The sequence below is a fragment of the Myxine glutinosa genome, chromosome 5, assembly GCF_964187855.1.
Source record: "Myxine glutinosa chromosome 5, kmMyxGlut1.1, whole genome shotgun sequence".
Lineage (NCBI taxonomy): Eukaryota > Metazoa > Chordata > Myxini > Myxiniformes > Myxinidae > Myxine > Myxine glutinosa.
The window spans coordinates 180,864,824-180,892,260 of NC_136265.1; the positions used below are offsets into that span (position 1 = coordinate 180,864,824).

Below are 27,437 nucleotides of genomic sequence, written 5' to 3' on the forward strand. Positions count from 1 at the left end.
GTTTGTTCTGTTCGTTCTGTCCTGGGTAGTCAATTAAGTCTGTATAAGCTAGTAATTTGCACTGTGTCACCTGCTTTTTCATGTCCCCTGTAAATAACCGTGACTGCTCTTTTTTTGCTTGTGTGTGTGTAAATAATAAACCCCGTTACTCTTCTGTACGTCTTCTTCTTCCTCTTTGCATTCGGTCACTTTAGAGTTTTCCCACATTGAATAGCTGTGGCGCGATACAGCCAACGTCTGGGTGAATCGGGTGAGTCGGAAAAAAACTGTTCGGCCGCGGTGCCTCCGCTCGGTAAATAACATCTAATCCGCGGACCGTAACAATATCATATATCTAGGCATAAGGAAGAACGCTATTGAAAATTGGGTCGCCACGTCAAAACCCAAGATGGCCACCTTGCGTCTTCCACTTTGTCAACTCACATCACTTCACCGACGGGGGACCTAGGCGTAACACTTGTTACAATTACAACGAGCCGGCCATAAAAATGCTCCATTAAACCACAACTACCGGCAAAAACTGCAACAGAAACCCAAACATTCCCAAGCAGAGCCGAACGTTTACGATCGACAAGTAAACCCTGCCCCACCAACCGACTAAGGAACAAGGCCACACCCCCAGAGTGGGACGAGGGGCGTGGTCAACTATCGTAACCGGCAGACCACTCCCCGAGCTTCATCATTGGTCGAGCCCGGCCATGGAACGATTGAGTGGAACTCGGCGATTGGTCGGGGTGACATCGGTGTGACATCAGAGCGAAGGTTCGAGCAGGAGAAAGGAAGAAGGAGGCGTCTCCTTTTCTCTCTCTCTCACTCGTGCTGGTTTCACCGGTCGCTGGTGTCATGGCGGGCGAACGCTTTTGTCTCTGGCTCTTGGCTGGCTCGTGTGCGCTTTCTGGGGAGGACGGTTCGGAGGTGAGAGAACCTTTGCAACGTTGGAGGTGGTGTTGTTGATGGTGGTGCTCTGCGGAGACAGAGGAGGTTGCGAGCAGACCGAAGGAGTATGTCCTGTCTGTTCTGTGTGCTTCACACCCGGCGGCTGGCTACGGGCGTGGCTCCACGCCATCTTGTGCGCTTCCCGCGCGATGACTCGGGTTCGACGACCACCGAGCTCCTCAAAGTCCTTCTTGTGCACAAAAGCTGAGTACTAGCCGGCTTAAAACATTATTTTATTTTATTTAATCATTCCCCTGTCTGTTTTTGAGTCTGCGTGTGGAGGTACCTCAATTAGGCCATTAGATTTACCTCACTTTTCATTTTCATTCCTTGCTTCATTTTTATTAAACCATTATTATTATTGCATTTCATTTGTCATGTCTTGTTTGCATGGTGTTTTGTTTCGGATAAAACTCCGTGGTTTTCGTCCGTGCAGGTAAGCACTTTGGTCCTGCCCCGCGTGCGCCAAAAAGTACCGGCAATTTTCGCCTTGATCGTAAAGATTGACTGGATATCCGTCCAAGGCTGGTTTTCATATATACCTATGACCATACAGGGATCCCCACATTTTCACAACACCAAACCCCTATTCCATACACCACCCATGCAACCACTGGTTCACATTGTTGCTGTATTTTTGAAATCCGCACTGACTCCCACACTAGGCAGAATCCCTGAAAAATAATCACAACACACCCCATCTACTTTCTGAACAATCCTCTCCAAGAAGTTCTGTCCCTCAAGCTTTTGGGTCTCACTATCTGCCATGATCTTTCCTTGGAAAACCACATTTCCAAGCTGGCCTCCAAAGCCAGTCGCCATCTGGGCATCCTCCATCATGGGAAGTCTTTCCTAGGTGCACCTGAGCTCCTCACCACATACAAAGCTTTCATTCGCAGCTCAATGGAATACTGCTCTCCCCTCTGGGCCGGTGCTCCTGCCTCACACCTAGCTCGTATTCACGCTGTTGAAACCAAAGCTATCAGAATCATTGGAATCTCCCACGATGACGCTATCTCCGAGGGCCTTTCACTTACCGCAGGCAGGTTGTTGGTCTCTCTGTCTTCTACCGACTCCTCTCCGGCCTTGCTCCCCCAGCTCTTTCTGGGCTCTGTCCCCCAAATATTCCTGCAGGTCGCACAAGATCTGCCAGCAACCCTCTTATGGTTAAACTGCCAAAATCAAGACTCTCTGCTCACCATCACTCCTTCATTCCTCTTTACTCCCGCCTCTGGAACAAACTCCTACACTCTCTTCACCAAGGGGGTAGCTCCTGGTCTGGTGAACACCTGAACACCTGAACACCTGAACAACCTCTACTCCTCAGCCACGATGTCCCGCAGCTCGGCCACTCCAAAAGGCCGTAACAGCACATCCTGCTGCGATTGTTGAAGCCAATAATGGGATTTAATCCCGGAATCCCAGCATCATGGGCATCATGACCAAACATCTACAGTGCAAGTTTCCCATGTTTGTGAAAGTGTTTATCATCACGTAAAGAGTTCATTTCACAGAGTGACCTTTTGTTCAATGAAAACAATGAAACTGTTCGACATTAATTCTTGATTCGATCTGATATATTAATTGTCCACAATTCTGAGGTCAGATCAAACTTTTCATTTCTGTGACTTTTTAGCGACGAGATATGACTTTTCATTATGTTTACCAACAAAATATAAAACCCCCATGCCACAAAATAAACTTTTCCTAATCACAAAGGTTGCTTAAGTTTCCGAATTCCAGTTTGTATAGGAGGGAACAATCCGGATACAAGGCCAAACACAGCAAGAGGAGGAAGGGAAAAACTAGGAATGGAACAACTGGAAACGGTGAGTAGGGGTGGGGAAAGAGGGAGGGGGGGGGGGGGTAAGTGTGGGGAAAGAGGGAGGGGGGGGGGAGTTAGTGAAACAATAACCTGTAAAGGAAGGGGTGGGGAAGTTAGTGATGCAAGAACCTGCAAAGGAAGGGGGGGGGGGGCGGTCAGCGACACAATAACCTGTAAATGTATTGGTAGGGGAGTTAGTGAAACAATAACCTGTAAAGGAAGGGGTGGGGAAGTTAGTGATGCAAGAACCTGTAAAGGAAGAGGTGGGGGGGGGGGGGGGGAGGTAAGTGAAACAATAACCTGTAAAGGAAGGGGTGGGGGGTTAGCGACACAATAACCTGTAAATGTATTGGTGGGGGTGTTAGTGATGCAATTACCTTTAAAGGAAGGGGTGGGGTGTTAATGATGCAATAACCTGTAAAGGAAGGGGTGGGGGGTTAGCGACACAATAACCTGTAAATGTATTGGTAGGGGAGTTAGTGATGCAATAACCTGTAAAGGAAGGGGTGGGGGGGTTAGTGACACAATAACCTGTAAAGGAAGGGGTGGGGGAGTTAGTGACACAATAACCTGTAAAGTAAGGGGTGGGGAAGTTAGTGATGCAAGAACCTGTAAAGGAAGGGTTGGGGGTTAGTGACACAATAACCTGTAAATGAAGAGGTGGGGGAGTTAGTGATGCAATAACCTGTAAAGGAAAGGTTGGGGGAGTTAGTGACGCAATAACCTGTAATAACGCAATAACCTTTGTGGAGGATGCAAGACCACAAAGGAGGCGGTAGGTGACAGAGAGACCACCGACCTGTCTGCGATGGTAAAGTGACAGACCCATAGAGGCAGCTTCAGCGCGGGAGATTCCAATAATCTTGAAGGCCTTGGTTTCCATATCTTCCAGCTGAGCAAGATGTGAGGCAGGGGAGCCAGGCCAAAGGGGAGAGCAGTACTCCATCAAGCTGCAGATGAAGGCCTTGTAGGTGGATAGGAGTTCAGGTGTGCCAAGCAAGGACTTTGCACGACAGAGGATGCCCATCCGGCACCTGGCTTTGGAGGCCAACGTCGAAATATGATTTGCCCAAGAAAGATCATGGCTGGTAGTGAGACTCAGGAGTTTGGATGACTGAACTTCCTCAAGACGATTGTTAATAAAGTAGACTGGAGGGTCAGGGGGTGCCAGATGGTCCTTTCAGAGAGAGAGAAAAAGACAGACACAGAGGGTGAGAGGGGAGAGAGGGATGGAGATTGAGTGAGATTTGTCAGGATTGCAAGACATATTCCATGTAACTGCTTCCAGCTAGCATTTACTAGCTCCAGGCAGCATTTACTAGCTCCAGGCAGCATTTACAAGCTCCAGGCAGCATTTACTAGCTCCAGGCAGCATTTACTAGCTCCAGGCAGCATTTACTTGCTCCAGGCAGCATTTACTTACTCCAGGCGGCATTTACTTGCTCAAGGCAGCATTTACTAGCTCCAGGCAGCATTTACTTGCTCCAGGCAGCATTTACTAGCTCCAGGCAGCATTTACTAGTTCCAGGCAGCATTTACTTGCTCCAGGCAGGATTTACTAGCTCCAGGCAGGATTTACTAGCTCCAGGCAGCATATACTTGCTCCAGGCAGCATTTACTTGCTCCAGGCAGCATTTACTAGCTCCAGGTAGCATTTACTGGCTCCAGGCAGCATTTACTAGCTCCAGGCAGCATTTACTTGCTCCAGGCAGCATTTACTAGCTCCAGGCAGCATTTTCTTGCTCCAGGCAGCATTTACTAGCTCCAAGCAGCATTTACTAGCTCCAGACAGCATTTACTTGCTCCAGGCAGCATTTACTAGCTCCAGGCAGGATTTACTAGCTCCAGGCAGCACTTACTAGCTCCAGGCAGCATTTACTAGCTCCAGGCAACATTTACAAGCTCCAGGCAGCATTTACTAGCTCCAGGCAGCATTAATTGCTCCAGGCAGCATTTACTAGCTCCAGGCAGCATTTACTAGCTCCAAGCAGGATTGTTGTTTTTGAGTTTGGTTGGTTTACTTCTAGAGCTAGCTCTAACTGCTTACAAGAATCATTTATTAGTTGTGGGAGTTATTTACTGTCCACAGGTAAGTTTCCTTGAGATATAATGTTTTTCTATCCATGGTGTATACACCTGTAACATGGTGATGTGTCCATGCACTCAGTTGGAAGCAAACTAGCTTTGAGCCATTCGGAGGTGAGTTAAGGTTTTCTTAGTTTTAATGCGGAGGTCAAGGTTCATATAGGAGCAGAGGGAGAGAGGCTGAAGTACAGACAATTAAGGTTAGAGGAACAGGCCTGGACTGCTGTAGTGAATGCGTTTGATACTGGTATACAGGTAAGGTGATTGGCAGGGCCTCTTGTCAAATACCGTACATTTACAGCATTATTAACATTTTCTAACTCATTCTCTTCTCGACCATTAACCATGACTAAAGTTCCAAATGGAAGGTCACAAATGCGTGTGTGCCAGCCAACACTTTCTTTACCTGTACCTTTTACACCATAGCCTGAAGGGGCAATGCTGTCTGGAACAGCATTTTCGAGTGTGTGTGTGTGTGTGTGTGTGTGTGTGTGTGTGTGTGTGTGTGTGTGTGTGTGTATATACACGCGTATATACGCACACAGTACCTTATACCTATAGAAAGTCTACACCCCCTTTCAAAATTTTCACCTTTTACCTTATATCCTGGAATTAAACTGTAACCCACAACATCCAAATGAAAAACAAATTCTACAAATTTCAGGAAATTAATTAAAAGTACAAAACTAGAATATCTTTGTTAGATAAGTCCCTTCCTCCCCACCCCCCGCCCACTTATAATCGTAATCTTATATTAGCTCAGGTATAACCAATCACCTTTAAATCACACACCAAGTTAATTGGCCTCCACCTGTGTTAAATTGTAGTGATTATGATTATTTCAAAATTAAATCAGTTGTACCTGTATGTTTCCTCTGCTGGGCAGTGCATTTCACAGCAAAGACTCAACCATGAGCACCAAGGAGCTTTTAAAAGAACTCTGGAATAAAGTTGTGGAAAGTCACAGATCAGGGGATGGGTATAAAACTAATTCAAAGGCCTTGAATATCCCTTGGAGCACAGTGAAGCCAATCATTAAGAAGTGGAAGGTGTATAGTACCACCAAGACCCTGCCGATGTCAGGCCGTCCCTCCAAACTGGATGACCATGCAAGGAGACTGATCGGAGAGGTCACCAAGAGGCCAATGGCAACTTTAAAAGAGCTACAGGCCTTTATGGTAAAGACTGGTCTCTGTGTGCATGTGACAACAATATTCCAAGCACTTCACATGTTTGGCCTGTACGGTGGGGTGTCAAGAAGGAAGCCATTACTCAAAAAATCCCACCTAGAGTCCCGTTTGAGGTATGCAAAAAAACACTCCAGAGATTCTGATGCCATGTGGCAAAGAGTTTTGTGGTCTGACGAAACCAAGATGGAACTTTTTGGCCTAAATGCAAAACGTTATGTTTGGCACAAATCCAACACATCACATCCCCCAAAGAACACCATCCCTACTGTGAAGCATGGTGGTGGCAGCATCATGTTATGGGGATGTTTCTCATCAGCAGGGACTGGGGCACTTGTTGGGATAGAAGGGAAAATGGATGGAGGAAAATACAGAAAAATCCCAGAGGAAAGCCTGCTGCCCTCTGCAAGAAATCTGAAATTGGGACGGACGTTCACCTTTCAGCATGACAACGACCTGAAGCACGCAGCCAAAGCTACATTGGAGGGGCTAAGGAAAAAAAATATAAATGTCCTTGAGGGGCCCAATCAGAGCCCCGACCTATATCCAATCGAAAATCTGTGGCATGACTTGAAGATTTCTGTCCATCAACGCTCCCCATGCAACTTGACTGAGCTTGAACAGTTTTGTGCAGAAGAATGGGAAAATATTGCCCAATCAAGGTGTGCAAAGTTGGTAGAGACCTATCCCAACAGACACACAGGTGTAATTGCTATCAAAGGTACTTCCACCAGGTATTAACTCGGGGGGGGGGGAGGGGGGAGGGGGGCGTGGGCGGGGTGGACACTTATCCAACCAATAAATTCTAGTTTTGTATTTTTAATTAATTTTCTGAAATTTGTAGAATTTGTTTTTCACTTGGCAGTTAGTTGTGGGTTACGATGTGTAAATAAAGGTGGAAAAAGTCTGATTTAATGCAATTTAATTCGAAACTAAAAGGTAACAAAAGGTGAAAATTTTGAAAGGGGGTGTGGACTTTCTTTCCGCACCACTGTATGGCACTTCCGCCGGCATTTTGGGGGTTTATTCCCTTTAAAAGTCGCTTTCTCTGCAACCTTTGGTCCAATTGCCCCGAAAATTTTTCACCACAGGAGCGCCTTCTCCTGCATAATTTTTAATGATAATTATTACGTCATAGGTCACGTGGTATGGGCGCCATCTTGGAAAATTCGAAAAACTTTGCACCTCTATATCTCCGATCCTCCACTCAGCAGATCCAAGCCTGGCTATGCCGTTGTTAGGCCATCACTCTTGTTACCAATGATATGAATGGTTCCTTTGTGTCGAAGTTTATTTTATATCATGTTATTTCCATGACAATGCATGTTTACTCACAAAGAAACGTTTGTAATCGACAAAAGGCTGTCCACCCTTCATTTGTCAGTGCATCTTTGACCTCTCTAAGCGTCTGTGAGTACAATGCATGAAGATGAGTACGGAGTGCAAAATGCCAGGTTTATGGAATGAACCCCTCGGTGAATGGGTTTGCTACTCGTATACAGGTATGGTGATTGGGGAATCATCTGTGTTCCAGGAGCCACGGTCCTTTACACATGCAGATCTGCGAAAGCACCGATGACGTCCATCTTTGTCTGCGCTGCCACACCACCATTACCGGATTGCACAGCTATGTGAAACATCGGCAGGTGTGCTTTTCCATAACATTTCCACCAATCTCTCATCATTGGATGAGTTAGTCATTTTGGTTGATGGGTCCATGTGATTGGGTGAGTATTTTGATTGATGGGCATGGGTCGGTCCATGTGATTCGGTGAGTATTTTGCTTGATGGGTCCATGTGATTTGGTGAGTATTTGGGTTAATGAGTCAATATGATTGGGTGAGTATGTTGGTTAATTGCTTCATGGTATCCCATCTCTACTGCCTCTGACATAAACTCATCCTGGGAATTCTTCCAAGGTAAATTGCTCTCTCTCATGCACAGATTTATCCCATTTCGTCTTCAGTTGTCATACCCTTCCTCCCATCCATGGTACACTGAATCTTCTGGTGAGGCTGTTGCCCTGAAACAAGTTGCATTCACCTCATGGAAGGCCAATCCAACTGAAGGAAATCTCAGTTCCTTTCACAAAGCTCAGAACAAGTGTGTGTCTACCCTCAGGAGAGCCAGGAAACAATATCTCTCTACTCTCAAGACTGAACTCTCAAACCTGTCTCCCTCCTCCAAATCCTGGTGGCGTCTGGTCAAATCTGTTTCTGGTGTTTGTTCCCCTTCCATTCCCTCACTTTCCTCAAATGGCTACGCAGCTGACTTCCGCACGTGGAAAAGCCGAATGCCTCAACTCTGTGTTTGCCTCAAAATCTTGTGTCCCAAACCCATCTCTCTCTGTACCCACCTTACCCAATCATATGCAGCTGCTCCTGGACTCGGTGTCCTTCTCTCCTGAAAAGGTGGAGAAGTTTTTGTCAAACCTCGACTCTGAGTCTGCAACTGGACCAGACGGCATCAGCCCACGGGTCCTAAAATCCTGCTCTGCCACACGATGTCACCCTCTCTCTGTTCTCTTCACCCTCTCTTTTGCTTTTGCTGCCATCAGCTTGGAAATCAGCAAACATTACCGCTTTACACAAAAAGGTGAAAAACAGATCCTAGCAACTACAGACAATCAGCCTGCTCCCAATCATCAGCAAGGTCATGGAATCCATCATCGCTTCTGACATAAAATCCTTCCTCTTCTCCAATGGCTTGATCTCGGATCATCAATTTGGATTCAGACCAGGTCACTCTACTCTGGACATGCTGCTTCTGCTGTCTCCATGGATGGAGGTCCTCAATGCCAAACAGGAAATCAGAGCTGTCTCCGTTGACATATCACGTGCCTTCGATACGGTCTGGCACCCCGCTCTGCTCACCAGACTCTCCTCCTATGGCATCCATGGAAATCTCCACGTATGGCTTGCGGACTTCCTCTGCGGTCGCAGTGAACGTGTGGCCCTGAATGGAATTCTCACATCTCCCCTTCCTGTTCAGGCTGGAGATCCTCAGGGCAGTGTTCTGGGCCCTGTGCTTTTTCTGGTGTTCATTAATGATCTCTCTGACTCTCTGGAAAATCCTCTCTATCATTTTGCTGATGACTCCACTCTCTGCCGCTCCATACGTCATCCCTCAGATCGGCAGTCTGCAGCCTCCTCACTCTCTGCAGACCTGGATAAAATCACAAACTGGTCAAACAAGTGGAACATGTCTTTCAATCCTGACAAATCTCACTCTCTCACTTTGTCTCTCTGAAAAGACCGTCTCGAAAACCCTCTGATCTACTTTCTGAGCAATCCTCTCCAAGAAGTTCTGTCGCTCAAGCATTTGGGTCTCACAATCTGCTATGATCTTTCCTGGGAAAACCACATTTCCAAGCTGGTCTCCAAAGCCAGTCGCCGACTGGGCAGCCTCCGTCATGCGGTCTTTTCTGGGCACTACTGAGCTCCTCACCACATGCAAAGCTTTCATCTGCAGCTCAATGGAATACTGCTCTCCCCTCTGGGCTGGTGCACCTGCCTCATCTCTAGCTCGGCTTCACGCTGTTGAAACCAAAGCATTCAGAATCATTGGAATCTCCCGTGATGAAGAGGATTCTGAGGGCCTTTCTCTCTCTCACCGCAGGCAGGTTGGTGGTCTTTCTATCTTCTACCGACTCCTCTCCGGCCTAACTCCCCCAGCTCTGTCTGTGCTCTGTCCCCCAAATATTCCTTCAGGAGGCACAAGATCTGCCAGCAACCCTTTTCTGGTGAAACTGCCAAAATGAAGACTCTCTGCTCACCTTCACTCTTTCATTCCTCTTTTTTCCCGCCTCTGGAACAAACTCCCTCACTCTCTTCAATTCCACTCCTCCCTCCAGGTCTTCAAAACAGCTGTTCACCACCATCTCTTATCTACCCCCATCCAAAACCGTGACCTTTTCTACACCTGTTAATTCATCCCAGATCCACCTCTTTCAATCTCCAACTTATTTCCTGAAATTCCTTGTAGTGTTCATTTGCTTTGTACCGTGTATCCGCTCTCCCTCCAGACCTCTCCCTTCCACAGATCTACCGACGTCACTGTTCTCCACTGTTGTTGTGCTTGTGTGCTTCCCTCTCTCTCCCCCTCTTGTCTCCCGCTCCCTTTATTGTATGTTTTATGTGTCCATGAATGTTTTCGTGTTTTATGTGTTAGCTCATGTGTTAGCTCATGTGTTAGTTGTGTTAGCTCATGTGTTTATGTGTTAGCACATGAGCCTCGATTCTGTACACAAAAAAACCAAAATGTGATTGGATGACTATTTTGATTGATGGGCATGGGTATGTGATTTGGTGAATATGTTGGTTGATGGGTCCATGTGATTGGGTGAGTATTTTTGTTGTTCTGTCCAAGTGAATGGGTTGATTGGAAGATAAGATAATGGACAGGTGGTGACCAAACACTAGATGAGCCTCGATTCTGTACACAAAAAAACTAAAATATGATTGGATGACTATTTTGATTGATGGGCATGGGTATGTGATTTGGTGAATATGTTGGTTGATGGGTCCATGTGATTGGGTGAGTATTTTTATTGTTCTGTCCAAGTGAATGGGTTGATTGGAAGATAAGATAACGGACAGGTGGTGACCAAACACTAGACGCCAGGTTTTTGTTCTTTAACCCCAAGTCCTGAATGTCATCTTCAGTTTTTTAACACAAAATTGAGGCTGATGTACGATATACAAAGCTAAGAAGATACAAAAGGGATACTGACAATGCCTCTAGAAGCACATTGTCCAATAAATAAAAAAAAAAAAAACACATTTAGAGGCCATTTTTCCCCGCAAAGCGGGGGTTGGCCTTTTTCGGGAACCGTGGTTGTTGTTGTTTTTTTGGTCCCCTTTCCAAGTACTGTCCAATACCAAGTCCAATATTGTTTCGTAGAAGAGGACTTTGTATTGAGAAAGAGTGATTACATCAGACTACGTATGTGCTTGTGTGTTTGTGACAGGGATCATGTGTTGGTGTGAATCCAGTTGTGAAGGGTAAAATGTTGAAAAGTAGGAGAACACAAGTTGAAGGTAATTCATGGTATGGAGTGCTAACATGTATGCTGAATGTTGCTTTGTCAGCTCTGCAGTTACTATTTTTGTTAATTTCGCTTCACTGTGGTGCACGTGTATGCTTACCATTTACCAGGTGAATACTCTGATGCGGTCATCGACGATGAAAGCAACAGGGACGGTGCCATAGAGCAGCAGGAAAGTGCAATGTGTGACAGAAGCCATATTGAACGGGCCTTGAAACCAGGAAATCAAAATCGTACATCAAAGGACAGCCACGCATTCGGCATTCTACCAAATATTGGAACAGAACACATTTATGATGAAAAGAGGTGTGATGCAAAACATGGTGTTGAAAAAGAAGTGGAAACGTCCAGTTGTAATGGTAGCGATGAGGTCCTTGTGAAGACGTCTCATACCCCTGCCTCCACAGACATTCATATTTGGAAGAAGCATGGGAAACAAGACAACTGCCAGGAAGCAAGCAGCCACGAAAAGTCCACGAACATCATGGGATTGGTTGCTGTACAGTCAGAATCTTTAGGAGATGAAATTCAAGACGCGTCCAAAACTTCTGGCAGTACCTGCAGCCCGGTGACGGTTATTGACAACTGCAGAAAGTGCAAGCCAGGAAAAGGCGAGGATGAAAATGGCCGTGGGTGCAAGTTTGATTATGTAGAGATGGATCACGGAGACATGTCTGGAGTTGAAAATGATGACATGCAGCAGGAGGGAATGAAAGAGGGGGATAATGGGAACAAAATGGATGATGCAGAGGAAGAAATGCAGAAAAAAATGAAAAGTAAATATGAGATGGAAAAGAGCAGAGCAGGGGTCAGTAATGACGATTCAAAAACAGAAACAATACAGAAAGATAGCTCTTACAAGTGTGAAAATTTAGTGCAATTTGAGTCACGAAATAAAGATGCGGAAAGAGGGATAGAGGGCATCATGGAGCAGGGAAAGATAGAAGTTCATAAAAGGGAGGAAGAGAATCGGATCATTGAGGAGGATAATAATAGAGATGTAGAATTGATAGTGTTGAAGGATGTTATGGATGAAGAAATGAGGGATAGCTCGGGCAGTGAGACACGGAATAAACATGTGTGTAGAAGAGGAGGGAGTGAAAAACATGCAAAGATCGGACGACGTTATTGTGGACGTGGTAGTCTAGAAGATCGTGCAAAACAGCAACATCATGATGATGGAGAGGAGCATCCAGGAAGTGGGGTCCATAAAGATTTGAGCGACGGTGACATGGCTGATGCCGATTGTGACCATGATGAGGATTTTAATGATGCTTCTGAGACTTGGAAACCCGGTAATACTCTTGAATCCCAGGCTGTACATGCGGCTCTTGGATGTAGAAGAGAAAGATGGAATCAAAGGCATGAAAAGGAAAGGATAAGGAGTAGTGATGAGTTGGCACAGCCTATTGTGAAAAACGTCCCGGATATTGAAGAAACTTTGGATGTAAGTAATGAGTTAGGCCGGCAGGAATCTCAAAGGAATATTGAGGAAGAAAAGTGCATGGAAAATGAAAAAGATGCAAAAAATGAAAAGTCTTTGGAGACGGAGTTGGACATCGAGGTGACAGAGAATGTTGAGCAAGAGGTCACCAATATGCTTATAGCTGAAAGTGGAGTCATTGAGGAGGTTACGGAAAGCAGTCAGTTTGATCCCCAAGCAATTATTAAGGGCCATGTTAAGATGAAACCAGAACAAAAAGATGAACAGTCAACAGCCGATGTGAAGTGCCGGAGAAAAGGTCGGCCTCGATTGCATGCTTCCCGAGTTTGCAATGAATGTGGATATGTGGCTGCAACGTACACCAACCTTGGTATTCACATTCGTCGCCGCCATGTCCGTGAGTATCACTTTCTGTGCCGTGTCTGTCGTTACTATGCTGTCACTAAAGGGGATATTGATCGTCACTGTAACACTGCAAAGCATCGCCGTAAGGCTGCACTGGGGAGTCGGGAAACGGAGGATGGTGGTGAAGAATCGGGCAAAAAAATATGGAAGTCAGGAGCCAAGGACGAGGGGGATTTGGTGCCAATTGGAAATGAGGAGAAAGCACCAAGTAATTTGACGTCGGTTGTTCCGCAACTCTTTCACTGCAAGGTTTGCAATTTGTACACGACAACGTTGGTGGACATGGTGAGGCATGCTTCAAAAAAAGAACACCAATCACGACATCTCCTGGCAATTGATAATAATGATGCAACAGCTGATGATATAATCTTGGAAATTGGGAAAGAAGGATCTGTTTCATTGAACCTGGACAATTTTCAAAGTTTACATCTTGCATCCGAAGCACACAGTATGGTTCTCCACTCATCAGAAGAACCTCAAGGAAGATCCACAGGTATTGGAGGGCTTACGAGAAAGTCAAAGAGCTTGGATCTGCAGGAAACAGAGGTCATTGAGAAAAATCAACAACAAGGTGATCCTGGTGAGTTTGTTAAATCTCACATTGCACTTAAAGATATAAGGAGAGTCAAAGGGCTTGAAGATCTGGACTGCAAAGGAGCAGCAGATGAACAGGTTAAAGATATTGATTTGCAAGACTGCAATGGGATGCACACCATCAACTTAATTGATCATGACGGTGGTGACCGTGCAAGAGGTATTTGTCCTGTTACCTTGGTTGACAATGCACGTATGGATCCTTCAGAAACTACAATTAGGGTAGGGGAAGATGCTATGGTAAAGAAACCAGCAGCTGAAAATGGAAATGATACAGGTGAGGCAGTGACACCTGACCCTCCATTCAAAGTGATAGTGGAATCGGGGCAAAGCGTCGTGCCAGACTCAACCTCAGGATTGTGGACTACTGATGGAGAATGTGGAGTGGCAGATCAAGAAGACCACATTGGATCCAAGGATGATTCTGAGCCATTTGAGGAACCTGGGTTGCATTTGGAAGTGAAAATAGATTGTGGTAGACAACAGGAGCTTGCGATGGACATTGAGGCACAGCCAAATCGCATACAAGCCACGACTGCCGAATTACCATCCGCGGTACTCGTGGAACCCGGTTCAAACATTGGAGTGCATGTTGAAACAGTGATTGGTGAGCAGGAGGGTGACGTCGCAGCGTTGATAGCAGCAGCCCGGCAGGCTGATGGATTTGAATTTGATGGCACGACCGCACCTGATGGAGACAACATAACAAAGGTATGACCAAGTATTATGATGGTTGGAGTTATTGTGAAATTATTTTTACTGATTAATAACTCTTGACGAGTTGCTGAGTTTAACCTGATGCGTGCTGGTTTATTTTCTGCGATAACATCATGTTAGCGGGAGTGTAGATAAAGATTTGTAGCAGTCTTTTAATAAGTCACAAAAACCCATCATTACCTCCACAACCAAAGGTGAACAGAGGTTATGTTTTTCACCTCTGTTTCTCTGTAAGCAGGATATCTCAATGTTATGGGCGGATTCAGACAAAACTTGGTGGACAGGTTGGGTGTGTGATAAGGACGAAGTGATTCAATTTTGATGAAGATCTGGATCCAGATACTATAGATTTTTGAATGATTCTTCACAATTTACAGATTGGCCCAAAAACAATATACAGGAGGGCTTTACCATTGATGGGGTTACGTTCTTGAAAAAACAGTGCACTGCAAATCCGCAAACTTAAGTGGTAATTGGGAAAATAGGGTTTGGGACTTCAACTTTAAAATTTATCACCACTTTTTGCCAAACTGTAGCGTTAATTAACATGTTTGTGCATTGTTTTTGTGCTATTTATTTTCATGAATAAAAGGGTTATGAAGAACATCAAATAAAGTTTATTTTCCTGTATTAAGAACTTCAATGAAAGTATTATTTTCCTGTGTTAAGAACATCAAAAAAGGTTTATTTTCCTGTATTAAGAACATCAAATGAAGTTTATTTTCCTGTATTAATTAAGAACATCAAATGAAGTTTATTTTCCTGTATTAATTAAGAACATTAAATAAAGTTTATTTTTCTGTATTGAGAACATCAATTAAAATATTATTTTCCTGGATTAATGAGATCAAATAAAGTTTGTTTTCCTGTATTCATGAAAAACATCAAATAAAGTTTGTTTTCCTGTGTTCATTAAAAACATCAAATAAAGTTTGTTTTCCTGTATTCATTAAAAACATTAAATAAAGTTTGTTTTCCTGTATTATTTAAGAACATCAAATAAAGTTTGTTTTCCTGTATTCATTAAGAACATCAAATTAAGTTTATTTTCCTGTATTAATTAAGAACATCAAATAAAGTTTGTTTTCCTGTATTAATTAAGAACATCAAATAAAGTTTATTTTCCTGTATTCATTCAAATCCCTGGTGTTGGGCTAGCGGCTAGGGTGCCAGCTTAGGATCCTAGGATCCTGGGTTCGAATCCCGGTCGATCGCTGAATTAACGCCAGGGGGGTTGACTCAGCCTGTCATCCTTCCGAGGTCGGCTAATTGAGTACCAGTTCACTGGTAATTCCCTGCTTGTCGTAAAAGGCGACAAAAAGGGTTGGCGGCAGGAAGGGCATCCGGCCGTAAAACATTGCTTCAAAAAGGGGACCGAAAAACAACAACAACCACGGTCCCAGAAAAAGGCCAACCCCCGCTTGCGGGGAAAAAATGGCCTCTAAAGGTGGTTTTTCCTATATTCATTAAGAACACCAAATAAAGTTTATTTTCCTGCATTAATTAAGAACATCAAATAAAGTTTATTTTCCTGCATTAATGAAGAACATCAAATAAGGTTTCTTTTCCTGCATTAATTAAGAACATCAAATAAAGTTTATTTTCCTGCATTAATTAAGAACATCAAATAAAGTTTATTTTCCTGCATTAATTAAGAACATCAAATTAAAGTTTGTTTTCCTGTATTAAGAACATCAAATGAAGTTTATTTTCCTGTATTCATTAAGAACATCAAATAAAGTTTGTTTTCCTGTATTAATTAAGAACATCAAATCAAGTTTATTTTCCTGTATTAATTAAGAACATCAAATAAAGTTTATTTTCCTGTATTAATTAAGAACATCAAATAAAGTTTATTTTCCTGCATTAATTAAAAACACCAAATAAAGTTTATTTTCCTATATTCATTAAGAACACCAAATAAAGTTTATTTTCCTGCATTAATTAAAAACACCAAATAAAGTTTATTTTCCTATATTCATTAAGAACACCAAATAAAGTTTATTTTCCTGCATTAAATAAAAACACCAAATAAAGTTTATTTTCCTATATTCATTAAGAACACCAAATAAAGTTTATTTTCCTGCATTAATAAAGAACATCAAATAAAGTTTATTTTCCTGTATTCATTAAGAACACCAAATAAAGTTTATTTTCCTGTATTAAGAACATCAAATAAAGTTTATTTTCCTGTATTAATGAAGAACACCAAATAAAGTTTATTTTCCTGCATTAATTAAGAACATCAAATAAAGTTTATTTTCCTATATTCATTAAGAACACCAAATAAAGTTTATTTTCCTGCATTAATGAAGAACATCAAATAAAGTTTATTTTCCTGTATTCATTAAGAACATCAAATAAAGTTTATTTTCCTGTATTAAGAACATCAAATAAAGTTTATTTTCCTGTATTAATGAAGAACACCAAATAAACTTTATTTTCCTGTATTAAGATCACCAAATAAAGTTTATTTTCCTGCATTAATTAAGAACATCAAATAAAGTTTATTTTCCTGCATTAATTAAGAACATCAAATAATGTTTATTTTCCTGTATTCATTAAGAACACCAAATAAAGTTTATTTTCCTGTATTAATTAAGAACATCAAATTAAAGTTTGTTTTCCTGTATTAAGAACATCAAATGAAGTTTATTTTCCTGTATTCATTAAGAACATCAAATAAAGTTTGTTTTCCTGTATTAAGAACATCAAATAAAGTTTATTTTCCTGTATTAATTAAGAACATCAAATAATGTTTATTTTCCTGTATTCATTAAGAACATCAAATGAATTTATTTTCCTGCATTAATTAAGAACATCAAATAAAGTTTATTTTCCTATATTCATTAAGAACACCAAATAAAGTTTATTTTCCTGCATTAATGAAGAACATCAAATAAGGTTTATTTTCCTGCATTAATTAAGAACATCAAATAAAGTTTGTTTTCCTGTATTAAGAACATCAAATAAAGTTTATTTTCCTGTATTCATTAAGAACACCAAATAAAGTTTATTTTCCTGCATTAATGAAGAACATCAAATAAGGTTTATTTTCCTGCATTAATTAAGAACACCAAATAAAGTTTATTTTCCTGCATTAATGAAGAACATCAAATAAGGTTTATTTTCCTGCATTAATTAAGAACATCAAATAAAGTTTATTTTCCTGCATTAATGAAGAACATCAAATAAGGTTTATTTTCCTGCATTAATTAAGAACATCAAATAAAGTTTATTTTCCTGCATTAATTAAGAACATCAAATAAAGTTTGTTTTCCTGTATTAAGAACATCAAATGAAGTTTATTTTCCTGTATTAATTAAGAACATCAAATGAAGTTTATTTTCCTGTATTAATTAAGAACATCAAATAAAGTTAATTTTCCTGCATTAATTAAGAACATCAAATAAATTTTATTTTCCTGTATTAATTAAGAACATCAAATAAAGTTAATTTTCCTGTATTAAGAACATCAAATGAAGTTTATTTTCCTGTATTAAGAACATCAAATGAAGTTTATTTTCCTGTATTCATTAAGAACATCGAATGAAGTTTATTTTCCTGCATTAATTAAGAACATCAAATAAAGTTTGTTTTCCTGTATTAATTAAGAACATCAAATAAAGTTTATTTTCCTGTATTAATTAAGAACATCAAATGAATTTATTTTCCTGCATTAATTAAGAACATCAAATAAAGTTTGTTTTCCTATATTAATTAAGAACATCAAATAAGGTTTATTTTCCTGTATTAATTAAGAACATCAAATAAGGTTTATTTTCCTGTATTCATTAAGAACATTAAATAAAGTTTGTTTTCCTATATTAATTAAGAACATCAAATAAAGCTTATTTTCTTGTATCAATGAAGAACATCAAATAAATTTTATTTTCCTGTATTAAGAACATCAAATAAAGTTTATTTTCCTGCATTAGTTAAGATATTAAAATTAAAATTTAAAGACATTAATTAAAACACCAGGTGTGTACCCTGGTTTAGAATAGGTACATCGTATCCCTGCGTGTCGTAAGAGGGTTGGCGTCAGGAAGGGCATCCGGCCATAAAAACATTGCTTCAAAAAGGGGACCGAAAAACAACAACAACCACGGTCCCCGAAAAAGGCCAACCCCCGCTTTGCGGGGAAAAATGGCCTCTAAAGGTGTTTTTTTTTTTGTTTTTTTTTCCTATATTCATTAAGAACACCAAATAAAGTTTATTTTCCTGCATTAATGAAGAACATCAAATAAGGTTTATTTTCCTGCATTAATTAAGAACATCAAATAAAGTTTGTTTTCCTGTATTAAGAACATCAAATAAAGTTTATTTTCCTGTATTCATTAAGAACACCAAATAAAGTTTATTTTCCTGTATTAATTAAGAACATCAAATAAAGTTTATTTTCCTGTATTAATTAAGAACATCAAATAAAGTTTATTTTCCTGTATTAATTAAGAACATCAAATAAAGTTTATTTTCCTGTATTAATTAAGAACATCAAATAAAGTTTATTTTCCTATATTCATTAAGAACACCAAATAAAGTTTATTTTCCTGCATTAATTAAGAACATCAAATAAAGTTTATTTTCCTGCATTAATGAAGAACATCAAATAAGGTTTATTTTCCTGCATTAATTAAGAACATCAAATAAAGTTTATTTTCCTGCATTAATTAAGAACATCAAATAAAGTTTGTTTTCCTGTATTAAGAACATCAAATGAAGTTTATTTTCCTGTATTAATTAAGAACATCAAATGAAGTTTATTTTCCTGTATTAATTAAGAACATCAAATAAAGTTAATTTTCCTGCATTAATTAAGAACATCAAATAAATTTTATTTTCCTTTATTAATTAAGAACATCAAATAAAGTTAATTTTCTTGTATTAAGAACATCAAATGAAGTTTATTTTCCTGCATTAATTAAGAACATCAAATAAAATTTGTTTTCCTGTATTAAGAACATCAAATGAAGTTTATTTTCCTGTATTCATTAAGAACATCAAATGAAGTTTATTTTCCTGCATTAATTAAGAACATCAAATAAAGTTTGTTTTCCTGTATTAATTAAGAACATCAAATAAAGTTTATTTTCCTGTATTAATTAAGAACATCAAATGAATTTATTTTCCTGCATTAATTAAGAACATCAAATAAAGTTTATTTTCCTGCATTAATTAAGAACATCAAATAAAGTTTATTTTCCTGCATTAATTAAGAACATCAAATAAGGTTTATTTTCCTGTATTAATTAAGAACATCAAATAAGGTTTATTTTCCTGTATTCATTAAGAACATTAAATAAAGTTTGTTTTCCTATATTAATTAAGAACATCAAATAAAGCTTATTTTCTTGTATCAATGAAGAACATCAAATAAATTTTATTTTCCTGTATTAAGAACATCAAATAAAGTTTATTTTCCTGCATTAGTTAAGATATTAAAATTAAAATTTAAAGACATTAATTAAAACACCAGGTGTGTACCCTGGTTTAGAATAGGTACATCGTATCCCTGCGTGTCGTAAGAGGGTTGGCGTCAGGAAGGGCATCCGGCCATAAAAACATTGCCTCAAAAAGAGAACCATGACAATTACAACTACATATGGGCAGGGTACAGCCCGAAGTGGAGATCGGTTTCTGAGGTTTGGGACATGGAATGTAGGGACAATGACAGGGAGATCAGGAGAAGTGGTGGAAGTGTTGGTCAGAAGAAGAGTGGACATATGTTGTGTACAAGAGACAAGATGGAAGGGAAGTGGTGTGAGAATGGTGAAGGGTAGGCAGGGACAGAAATAAAAGTTTGTGTGGCAAGGGTGCCCGGAGGGCATGAATGGTGTTGGTGTCCTGTTTTCTGAGAAGTTTGTAGACAGTGTGGTGAGTGTGACGAGAGTAAGTGATAGGTTGATGATGGTGAAAATGATGATTGGAAAGCTCTTGGTGAACGTCATCTCAGGATATGCTCCGCAGGTCGGTCGGAGCGATGAAGAGAAGGACAAGTTCTGGTGTGCGATAGAGAAGCTGATGGAAAACGTGAAAGATGAGGAAGTTGTTGTGGTAGGAGGAGACCTAAATGGACATGTGGGAAGGAGTATGGACGGTTTTGAGGGAGTACATGGGGGTTACGGATATGGTGTGAGAAATGGAGAAGGTGAAAGGATTTTGGAGTTTGCTGATGGAGCTGATTTGTTGATTTGTAATACTCAGTTTCAGAAAGAGGATAATAAGCTTGTTACATACACGTCAGGTGGGTCGACGACAACTGTTGACTACCTGATGGTGCGTAGGCGAGATAGGGGGCACCTCCGGGACACAAAGGTGATCCCGGGGGAGGAGGCTGTTTCACAGCACCACTTGGTTGTCTGCGACATAAGGGTGAAAGGTGCGAGGAGAGCTCGGCGGGTGAAGTACCAACCGAGAATGAAGGTGTGGAGGTTGAAAGAGGTGACAGTAAGGGAGGCATTAAAAGAGAGGCTGAGTAGGGTAGAGGATGATGTGGTTGAGCTTGAAAGTGGTTGGATGTCAATGAAAGATAGTCTGTTGGGAGCCGTTGGTGAGGTATGTGGATGGACAAAAGGACCACCGAGGCACTCGGAAACATGGTGGTGGGATGCTGAAGTTGGAAAGAGGATTGATGAGAAGACGAAGAAGTTCAAGGAGTGGCAGAAGGTGAAGGGTACAGGAGCAGAAAAAGCAGAGCATGAAAGTTATAAGGCAGCCAAGAAGGCTGCAAAGAAAGAGGTAGCAAAGGTGCAGGAGGAATGTAGGAAAATGTTCAGAGAACGCTTGGATTCGGAAGAGGGTCAGAGAGCGGTATTCAGGATTGCAAAGCAGATAGCAAAAGAGAGGTGTGATGTGATGGGGGTGAGTTGCTTGAAGGATGAAGTGGGACAAATCGTTGTGGACCCAGATGGAATTAAAGGAAGATGGAAAAGATATATGGAAATGCTGTTGAATACAGAGAATGAATGGGATGGCAACATAGAGAGTAACCCAGGTTTAGGACCGGCAGAGAAGATAACTGAGAAGGAAGTTGAGGAAGCGATAAAAGCAATCAAGAGTAGAAAAGCGGGAGGGCCGACAGTAGTTGTGGGAGATATGTTGAAGGCAGCGGGAAATTGGGGTGTGAAGAGAATGACAGAGATCTGCATTCTGGTGGTGAAAGAAGGCCGCATTCCAGTGGATTGGGAACTGAATACCCTCGTCCCGCTATACAAGGGGAAAGGTGACCCTCTGGACTGTGGCTCGTATCAAGCGATAAAGTTATTGGAGCATGGAATGAAGGTATTGGAAAGGGTGTTGGAGAGGAGGATAAGGAAGAAAGTGAAGATCGACGAAATGCAGTTTGGATTAGTACATGGAGAAGAGGAAGAAGTTGTTTCTTGGGTTTGTTGATGTGGAGAAAGCATTTGATAGGGTTCCATGCGAAGTAGTGACATGGGCATTGAGGAAGTTAGGAGTGGAGGAATGGTTGATCAGAGTAGTGATGGCAATGTACAAAAGGGCGCGCACAGCTGTAAGGACGAAGGACGGGAACAGTGGTGCGTTTGAGGTGAAGGTGGGAGTGCATCAGGGGTCGGTACTAAGTCCACTACTATTTGTAGCTGTGATGGAGGTGCTGGCTCTGAACGTAAAGGAGGGTTTACCGTGGGAGTTGTTGTATACAGATGATCTGGTGTTGATTGTGGAAAATATGGATGGACTGAAGTAAAAGATGAACAAGTGGAAGGAATGTATGGAGACCAAAGGTCTGAAGGTGAATATCGGAAAGACGAAGGTGATGGCAAGTGGTAAAGCATGTGGTGAGGTGGAAAGAACTGGGAAGTGGCCGTGTGCAGGTAGGGTGTCGGAGTGAACTCCATTCAATGTACAATGTGCGCTGAGTGGGTTCATCAAAAATGTAGTGGTCTGAGAGGGTCATTAACCAGTGTGGCAGCTACATTCAAATGTAGGGTGTGCACAGAGGGAGCTGCAGATGGAGGAAATGTTGAGTTGGATCTTGGAGACGGCATGAAGCTGGAAGGTGTGAAAACATTTTGCTACCTTGGAGACATGCTGAATGGAGAAGGTGGATCAGACTCGGCAACGGTTGCTGGAGTGAGATGTGCATGGAAGAAGTTTCGGGAACTGAGTGGCGTGCTGATGAGGAGGGGAGTGTCGTTGAAGCTGAAGGGAAAGGTGTATGCTGCATGTGTGAGAAGTGTTATGATTTATGGGAGCGAGACATGGGTAATGAACGTAGAGCAGCAACTAAGGCTGGAAAGGGTGGAAATGCGAATGGTTCGGTGGATGTGTGGAGTATCATTGAGAGAGAGGAAGACAAATGATGAATTGCAAAAGATGATGGGAATAGAGCCTGTGATTGATGCTGTGAAGAGGAACAGGTTGAGATGGTTTGGTCATGTGTTGAGGAAGGATGAAAGTGACTGGTTGAGAAGAGTGATGGAAATGAATGTAGAAGGAAGTAGAAGACGGGGAAGACCGAGAAAGACTTGGCTAAAGATGGTGGAAGAAGAAATGCGGGCAAGGGGGTTAACAAGGGGAGATGCAGAAAATAGGGCAAAATGGAGAAGATTGTCATGGGGACCGCAAGGCTAACCCCCGCTCTCGAAGGGAAAATGGCCTTAAAATGCCTGTTGTTGGTGTTGTTGTTGTTGTTTCCTGTATTCATTAAGAACATCAAAAAAGTTTATTTTCCTGTATTCATTAAGAACATCAAATAAAGTTTCTTTTCTTGAGTTATTAAGATCATGAAAGTTACCTTAAATAATGATGATGATAAACTTGATCCAATAATGTGATGGCAATATTGATGGTGGCGACGATAACGACGAGTTGATAGAGATGATGATGTTGGAGGAGTTTGAGGGGGTTATTGTGTTGACGGCCCATGTTAATGATGTGAATAAATGTGGAAAACAGTTCGCCAATCCGTGATTATTCGAGCGCATTGACCTCAATCCTCAATCCTCAAATCCGTGAAGGGGAGCCCGCAAATGGGAAAGCCCTCCTGTAGATCACGATATCTCAAAAATGTGTAGACTGATTCTGATGAAACCTGGTGGACAGATTGGATGTGTGACAAGGAGAAATTGATTAGATATTGGTGAAGGCCCGGATTCGAGAATACGTTTTAAAATCTCTTCCGGTTGGGGTTTTCTGCACATTGTGGTAAAAATCTGAGCTCCTTGTTTCAACCTCATAAAGCTGAGTTTTCCAAACCAGGTTTGTCGTGCTTTTATGTTTTGTCTTGTGTGTGTGTTGCTGTTGTATCCCGTGCAATATTTCATGTTAATTCGTTCTTTGTTTTTGCTTTGCTTTTCGTTTCGTATTATTTAAAGTTTAGCACTGCCTATCCTCTGACAGAAAGTGTGAAAAATCTTTGCCTCCGTGTTCCTCGTTTTTGTTTCCATTTTGCCTTCTTCCCTTCTTCTCGTATCTTGCTTCTGCCTCCTCAACATTATGCTAGTTCCTTTCCATGCTTCAAAAAAAACTTTAATTTTCACTTCATAACGATTCCCATTTCCACTTGAATTTCCTTCTGCTTCTGGATGTACATTTTTCTCCCGCCCCCTCTTTTCTCAATACTGTATCTCCAAACTGAATCAACATTAAATATAAATGCTTCATACTCCATGACGAACATTTAAAATCAATTTGAAAACGCATTTCATCCCTTGTATTTCCTTCAGAAATGCTCCACATGTTTTTCGTTTACACCGCCATATATGTCTCTTCTTCTTCTACACTAGGATTATTTTTCAGAGGTGTTTGTCCGCTCGGCGCTTGATCCACAAATCATTCCCCCACACGTGCAGCACAGCGTTTCTCCATGCATTCAAGAAGGGATCTTGTCTGCCATCCCATGATCTTTATTTCCATTTGTCAAAGTTGGTAATCTGGAATCAGAATAAGCATCCACACCCATCCCACTTTCTCAAAGCTTCATGACCCCCCTTTCTGCATCCCTCCTCACCCCACCTGCTCAAAGCTTCATGTCCCCCCTTTCTGCATCCCTCCTCAACCCATCTGCTCAAAGCTTCATGGCCCCCCTTTCTGCATCCCTCCTCACCCCATCCGATCAAAGCTTCATGGCCCCCCTTATGCATCCCTCCTCACCCCACCCGCTCAAAGCTTCATGACCCCTCTTTCTGCATCCCTCCTCAATAGGGTGGGCTTCAAAAAAGCAAAATGCAGATTTTCTCCGGGACATGGTCTATTTTTGTTCCTGTTGGTGTCAAAGGAAACCACACCAAATTTGAATGGAATCCAATAATATTTAGGGGTGCCACATCAGTGATGAATTTTCCCCCATGCAAAAATAGGAATTCCCATTTTTTGGGCTGTATATACACAAAATAAATACATAATTATATATATACATTAAATATAATATTAAAAATAAATATATAGTAAATATACATTAAATAATAAATATACATAAATACACATTATACATTATATATATAGTTATATACAATATATTATACATACAGTTTTGAGACTTCCTATGATCACTATCTGGGCAATTTTCATGCATGTTTTGTACAGGTTCCCGGGGTCAGGGGTACGCTTTTTTAGTGTGTAATATGTAGACCTAACTTATTGACTGTGGCTCTTTTGTAGAGAGTGACCCTGTGGAGTAAGAATTAACAGGATTTTACCCACATTCTTGCTTATTTTGCAGATATGGCATGTGCTAGTACCAGTGTTTCATTGAAAACTCGGGCTCAGGATAATGTGTATCTCATTGGGTCCACTTCTGGAGATGCCATCAAAGGTGCCAAGCTCCCGACTGTGCATCAATCTCTTGTCCTGTTTTTCCATCACCTGAAGAAGGAGAATCGCACTGCCCGGGAGAGTGCAACCCTCACCATTGAAGAGGTTGTGAAGTTCTGGGAAAAAGCTCACCTACCTACAACGACGAAGCAGCACTGCATCCATCGTTTGGAGAGGCTATATGAAGAATGGAGGAGCCTCCAAAAAGGTGCAAAGCGGGGTGGTGCGACCCAAGAGAAAAAGGAAGCATCCTTCAAGGCCTCCTTGGAGAAGACGTTTGATCTTAGGCATGCAGATTCGGAGGCCATAATCACCAACGCCGAGGACAGGAAGTTTCTTCACGATCAATTCTCAGAGAGGAAGGCTTCAATGGGATCTGTAGACACTGTGTTGGAAGCAAAAACGTTCTTGTGTGTTTGAAAGATCAGCAGCCACGAGATGATTATCGTGAACTCCTAGAACTGACTGTCATCTACATGGGAGGAATCCCACCTCGTGGAATCCGGATCATGGCTCCAGGAGCAATGCACAGAGCCAGATGGATGGCAAAAGCACTATATTCACTACAGGTGTTAATGTTTCGGTCAGAGTTCCACTTGACACTTCGAGAGGCGAGAGAACTCCGAGCCTTCAACATTTTTGTCTGCCTTGTGTATGTACAGGCTTGGTTTCGGGCTCCACAAGCTATTGAGGCTCCCCTGAATGACATTAACCTCTTCAAGAAGTTGGAAAAGTTTGAACAAATCAATCAGAAGATGGCTCAGGCAGCCTTGAAGGCACTTGGCCGCCACACGTGGTACATGAGCCCAGTACTAGTGGCATTTGCATTCTTTGACACCAGAATTGACAAAGAAAGCAAGATCAATATGATTGAAGCATTGAAAAATGACGGTGAAAACCCCTCTCCAAAGAGACCAGCTATCAAACGAGGAACCGCCCTGTCAATCGCTGGCCTCATAACAAAACACACCAAGCATTTCTTCAGCATCCTAGGGACCCCAACTGATTGGATGGATAAGGATCCTGGTTCATGGGAGCAAGAAACCAGCTTTCAGGAAGCAAAGAAAGCCGCAAGTGGCTTAGTCGTGGTGAACGACAGGGCAGAAAGGGGTGTCGCATTGATACAAGACTACAATAAGCTCCTTACAAAGGATGAAGAGCAAAAGCAAGCTCTGCTCCAAGTTGTTGCTGCTCACAGGAAGATGTACCCCGATGCCAAGAAGGCAACAGTGGTGAAACAGGCCCAGAAATAGGAGTTACATTTCTCATTATATTTGGGTTTTTTTATATTATGTGATATGGTGTCTCTTCATTTTATGAACTGAACATTTGGATTGTTATCATTGAATTTGAGTTCTCATAGCAATATAGTGCTATTTGTGCAGCTATTGTAACTTGTGTTTGCTAGAATACAAAGAAAGTGAGTGGAGGGTGGATTTTCATAAAACAAACTTCTGGTTTTGCTTTCGATCCAAATATAGAAAAGTTTTGTAGACACCTTTAGTTTGAAGGCTGATGTGGCACCCCTAAATAAAATCAGATTGCTTTCATATTTGGTGTCTTTTCATTTTGGAACAAAAGGAACAACATAAAGCCATGTCCCAGTAAATATTTAAAAAAAAAATTTTTGAGCACCACCCTACTCCTCAACCCATCTGCTCAAAGCTTCATGGCCCCCCTTTCTGCATCCCTCCTCACCCCATCCGCTCAAAGCTTCATGGCCCCCCTTTATGCATCCCTCCTCAACCCACCTACTCAAAGCTTCATGACCCCCCTTTCTGCATCCCTCCTCACCCCACCCGCTCAAAGCTTCATGGCCCCTCTTTCTGCATCCCTCCTCAACCCATCTGCTCAAAGCTTCATGGCCCCCCTTTCTGCATCCCTCCTCACCCCACCCGCTCAAAGCTTCATGACCCCCCTATCTGCATCCCTCCTCACCCCACCCGCTCAAAGCTTCATGACCCCTCTTTCTGCATCCCTCCTCAACCCATCTGCTCAAAGCTTCATGGCCCCCCTTTCTGCATCCCTCCTCACCCCATCCGCTCAAAGCTTCATGGCCCCCCTTTATGCATCCCTCCTCAACCCACCTACTCAAAGCTTCATGACCCCACTTTCTGCATCCCTCCTCACCCTACCCACTCAAAACTTCATGACCCCCCTTTCTGCATCCCTCCTCAACCCACCGACTCAAAGCTTCATGACCCCCCTTTCTGCATCCCTCCTCACCCCACCCGCTCAAAGCTTCATGGCCCCTCTTTCTGCATCCCTCCTCAACCCATCTGCTCAAAGCTTCATGGCCCCCCTTTCTGCATCCCTCCTCACCCCACCCGCTCAAAGCTTCATGACCCCCCTATCTGTATCCCTCCTCACCCCACCCGCTCAAAGCTTCATGGCCCCTCTTTCTGCATCCCTCCTCAA

The 27,437-nt window shown here is 41.9% G+C and overlaps 1 protein-coding gene across 6 annotated transcripts in view; it reads left to right on the plus strand.

Annotated features, from left to right (window-relative positions):
* Positions 1-27,437, plus strand: part of LOC137426637 (zinc finger protein 407) — a 115,475-nt gene that overhangs the window by 15,899 nt on the left and 72,139 nt on the right. For 4 of the 6 annotated variants that reach the window (XR_013623642.1, XR_013623643.1, XM_068115349.2 and 1 more), the window contains exons 2-4: positions 7,568-7,679; positions 11,003-11,072; positions 11,191-14,234. Coding sequence is in view for 4 of the 6 variants with exons in the window: in XM_068115349.2 (XP_067971450.2) it covers positions 7,587-7,679; positions 11,003-11,072; positions 11,191-14,234 (3,207 nt within the window). In the remaining 2 variants the exon portion in view is untranslated. Of the gene's footprint in view, positions 1-7,567; positions 7,680-11,002; positions 11,073-11,190; positions 14,235-27,437 lie in introns of those variants that run through there. The other 2 variants (XM_078779204.1, XM_068115351.2) reach the window with 2 other exon arrangements.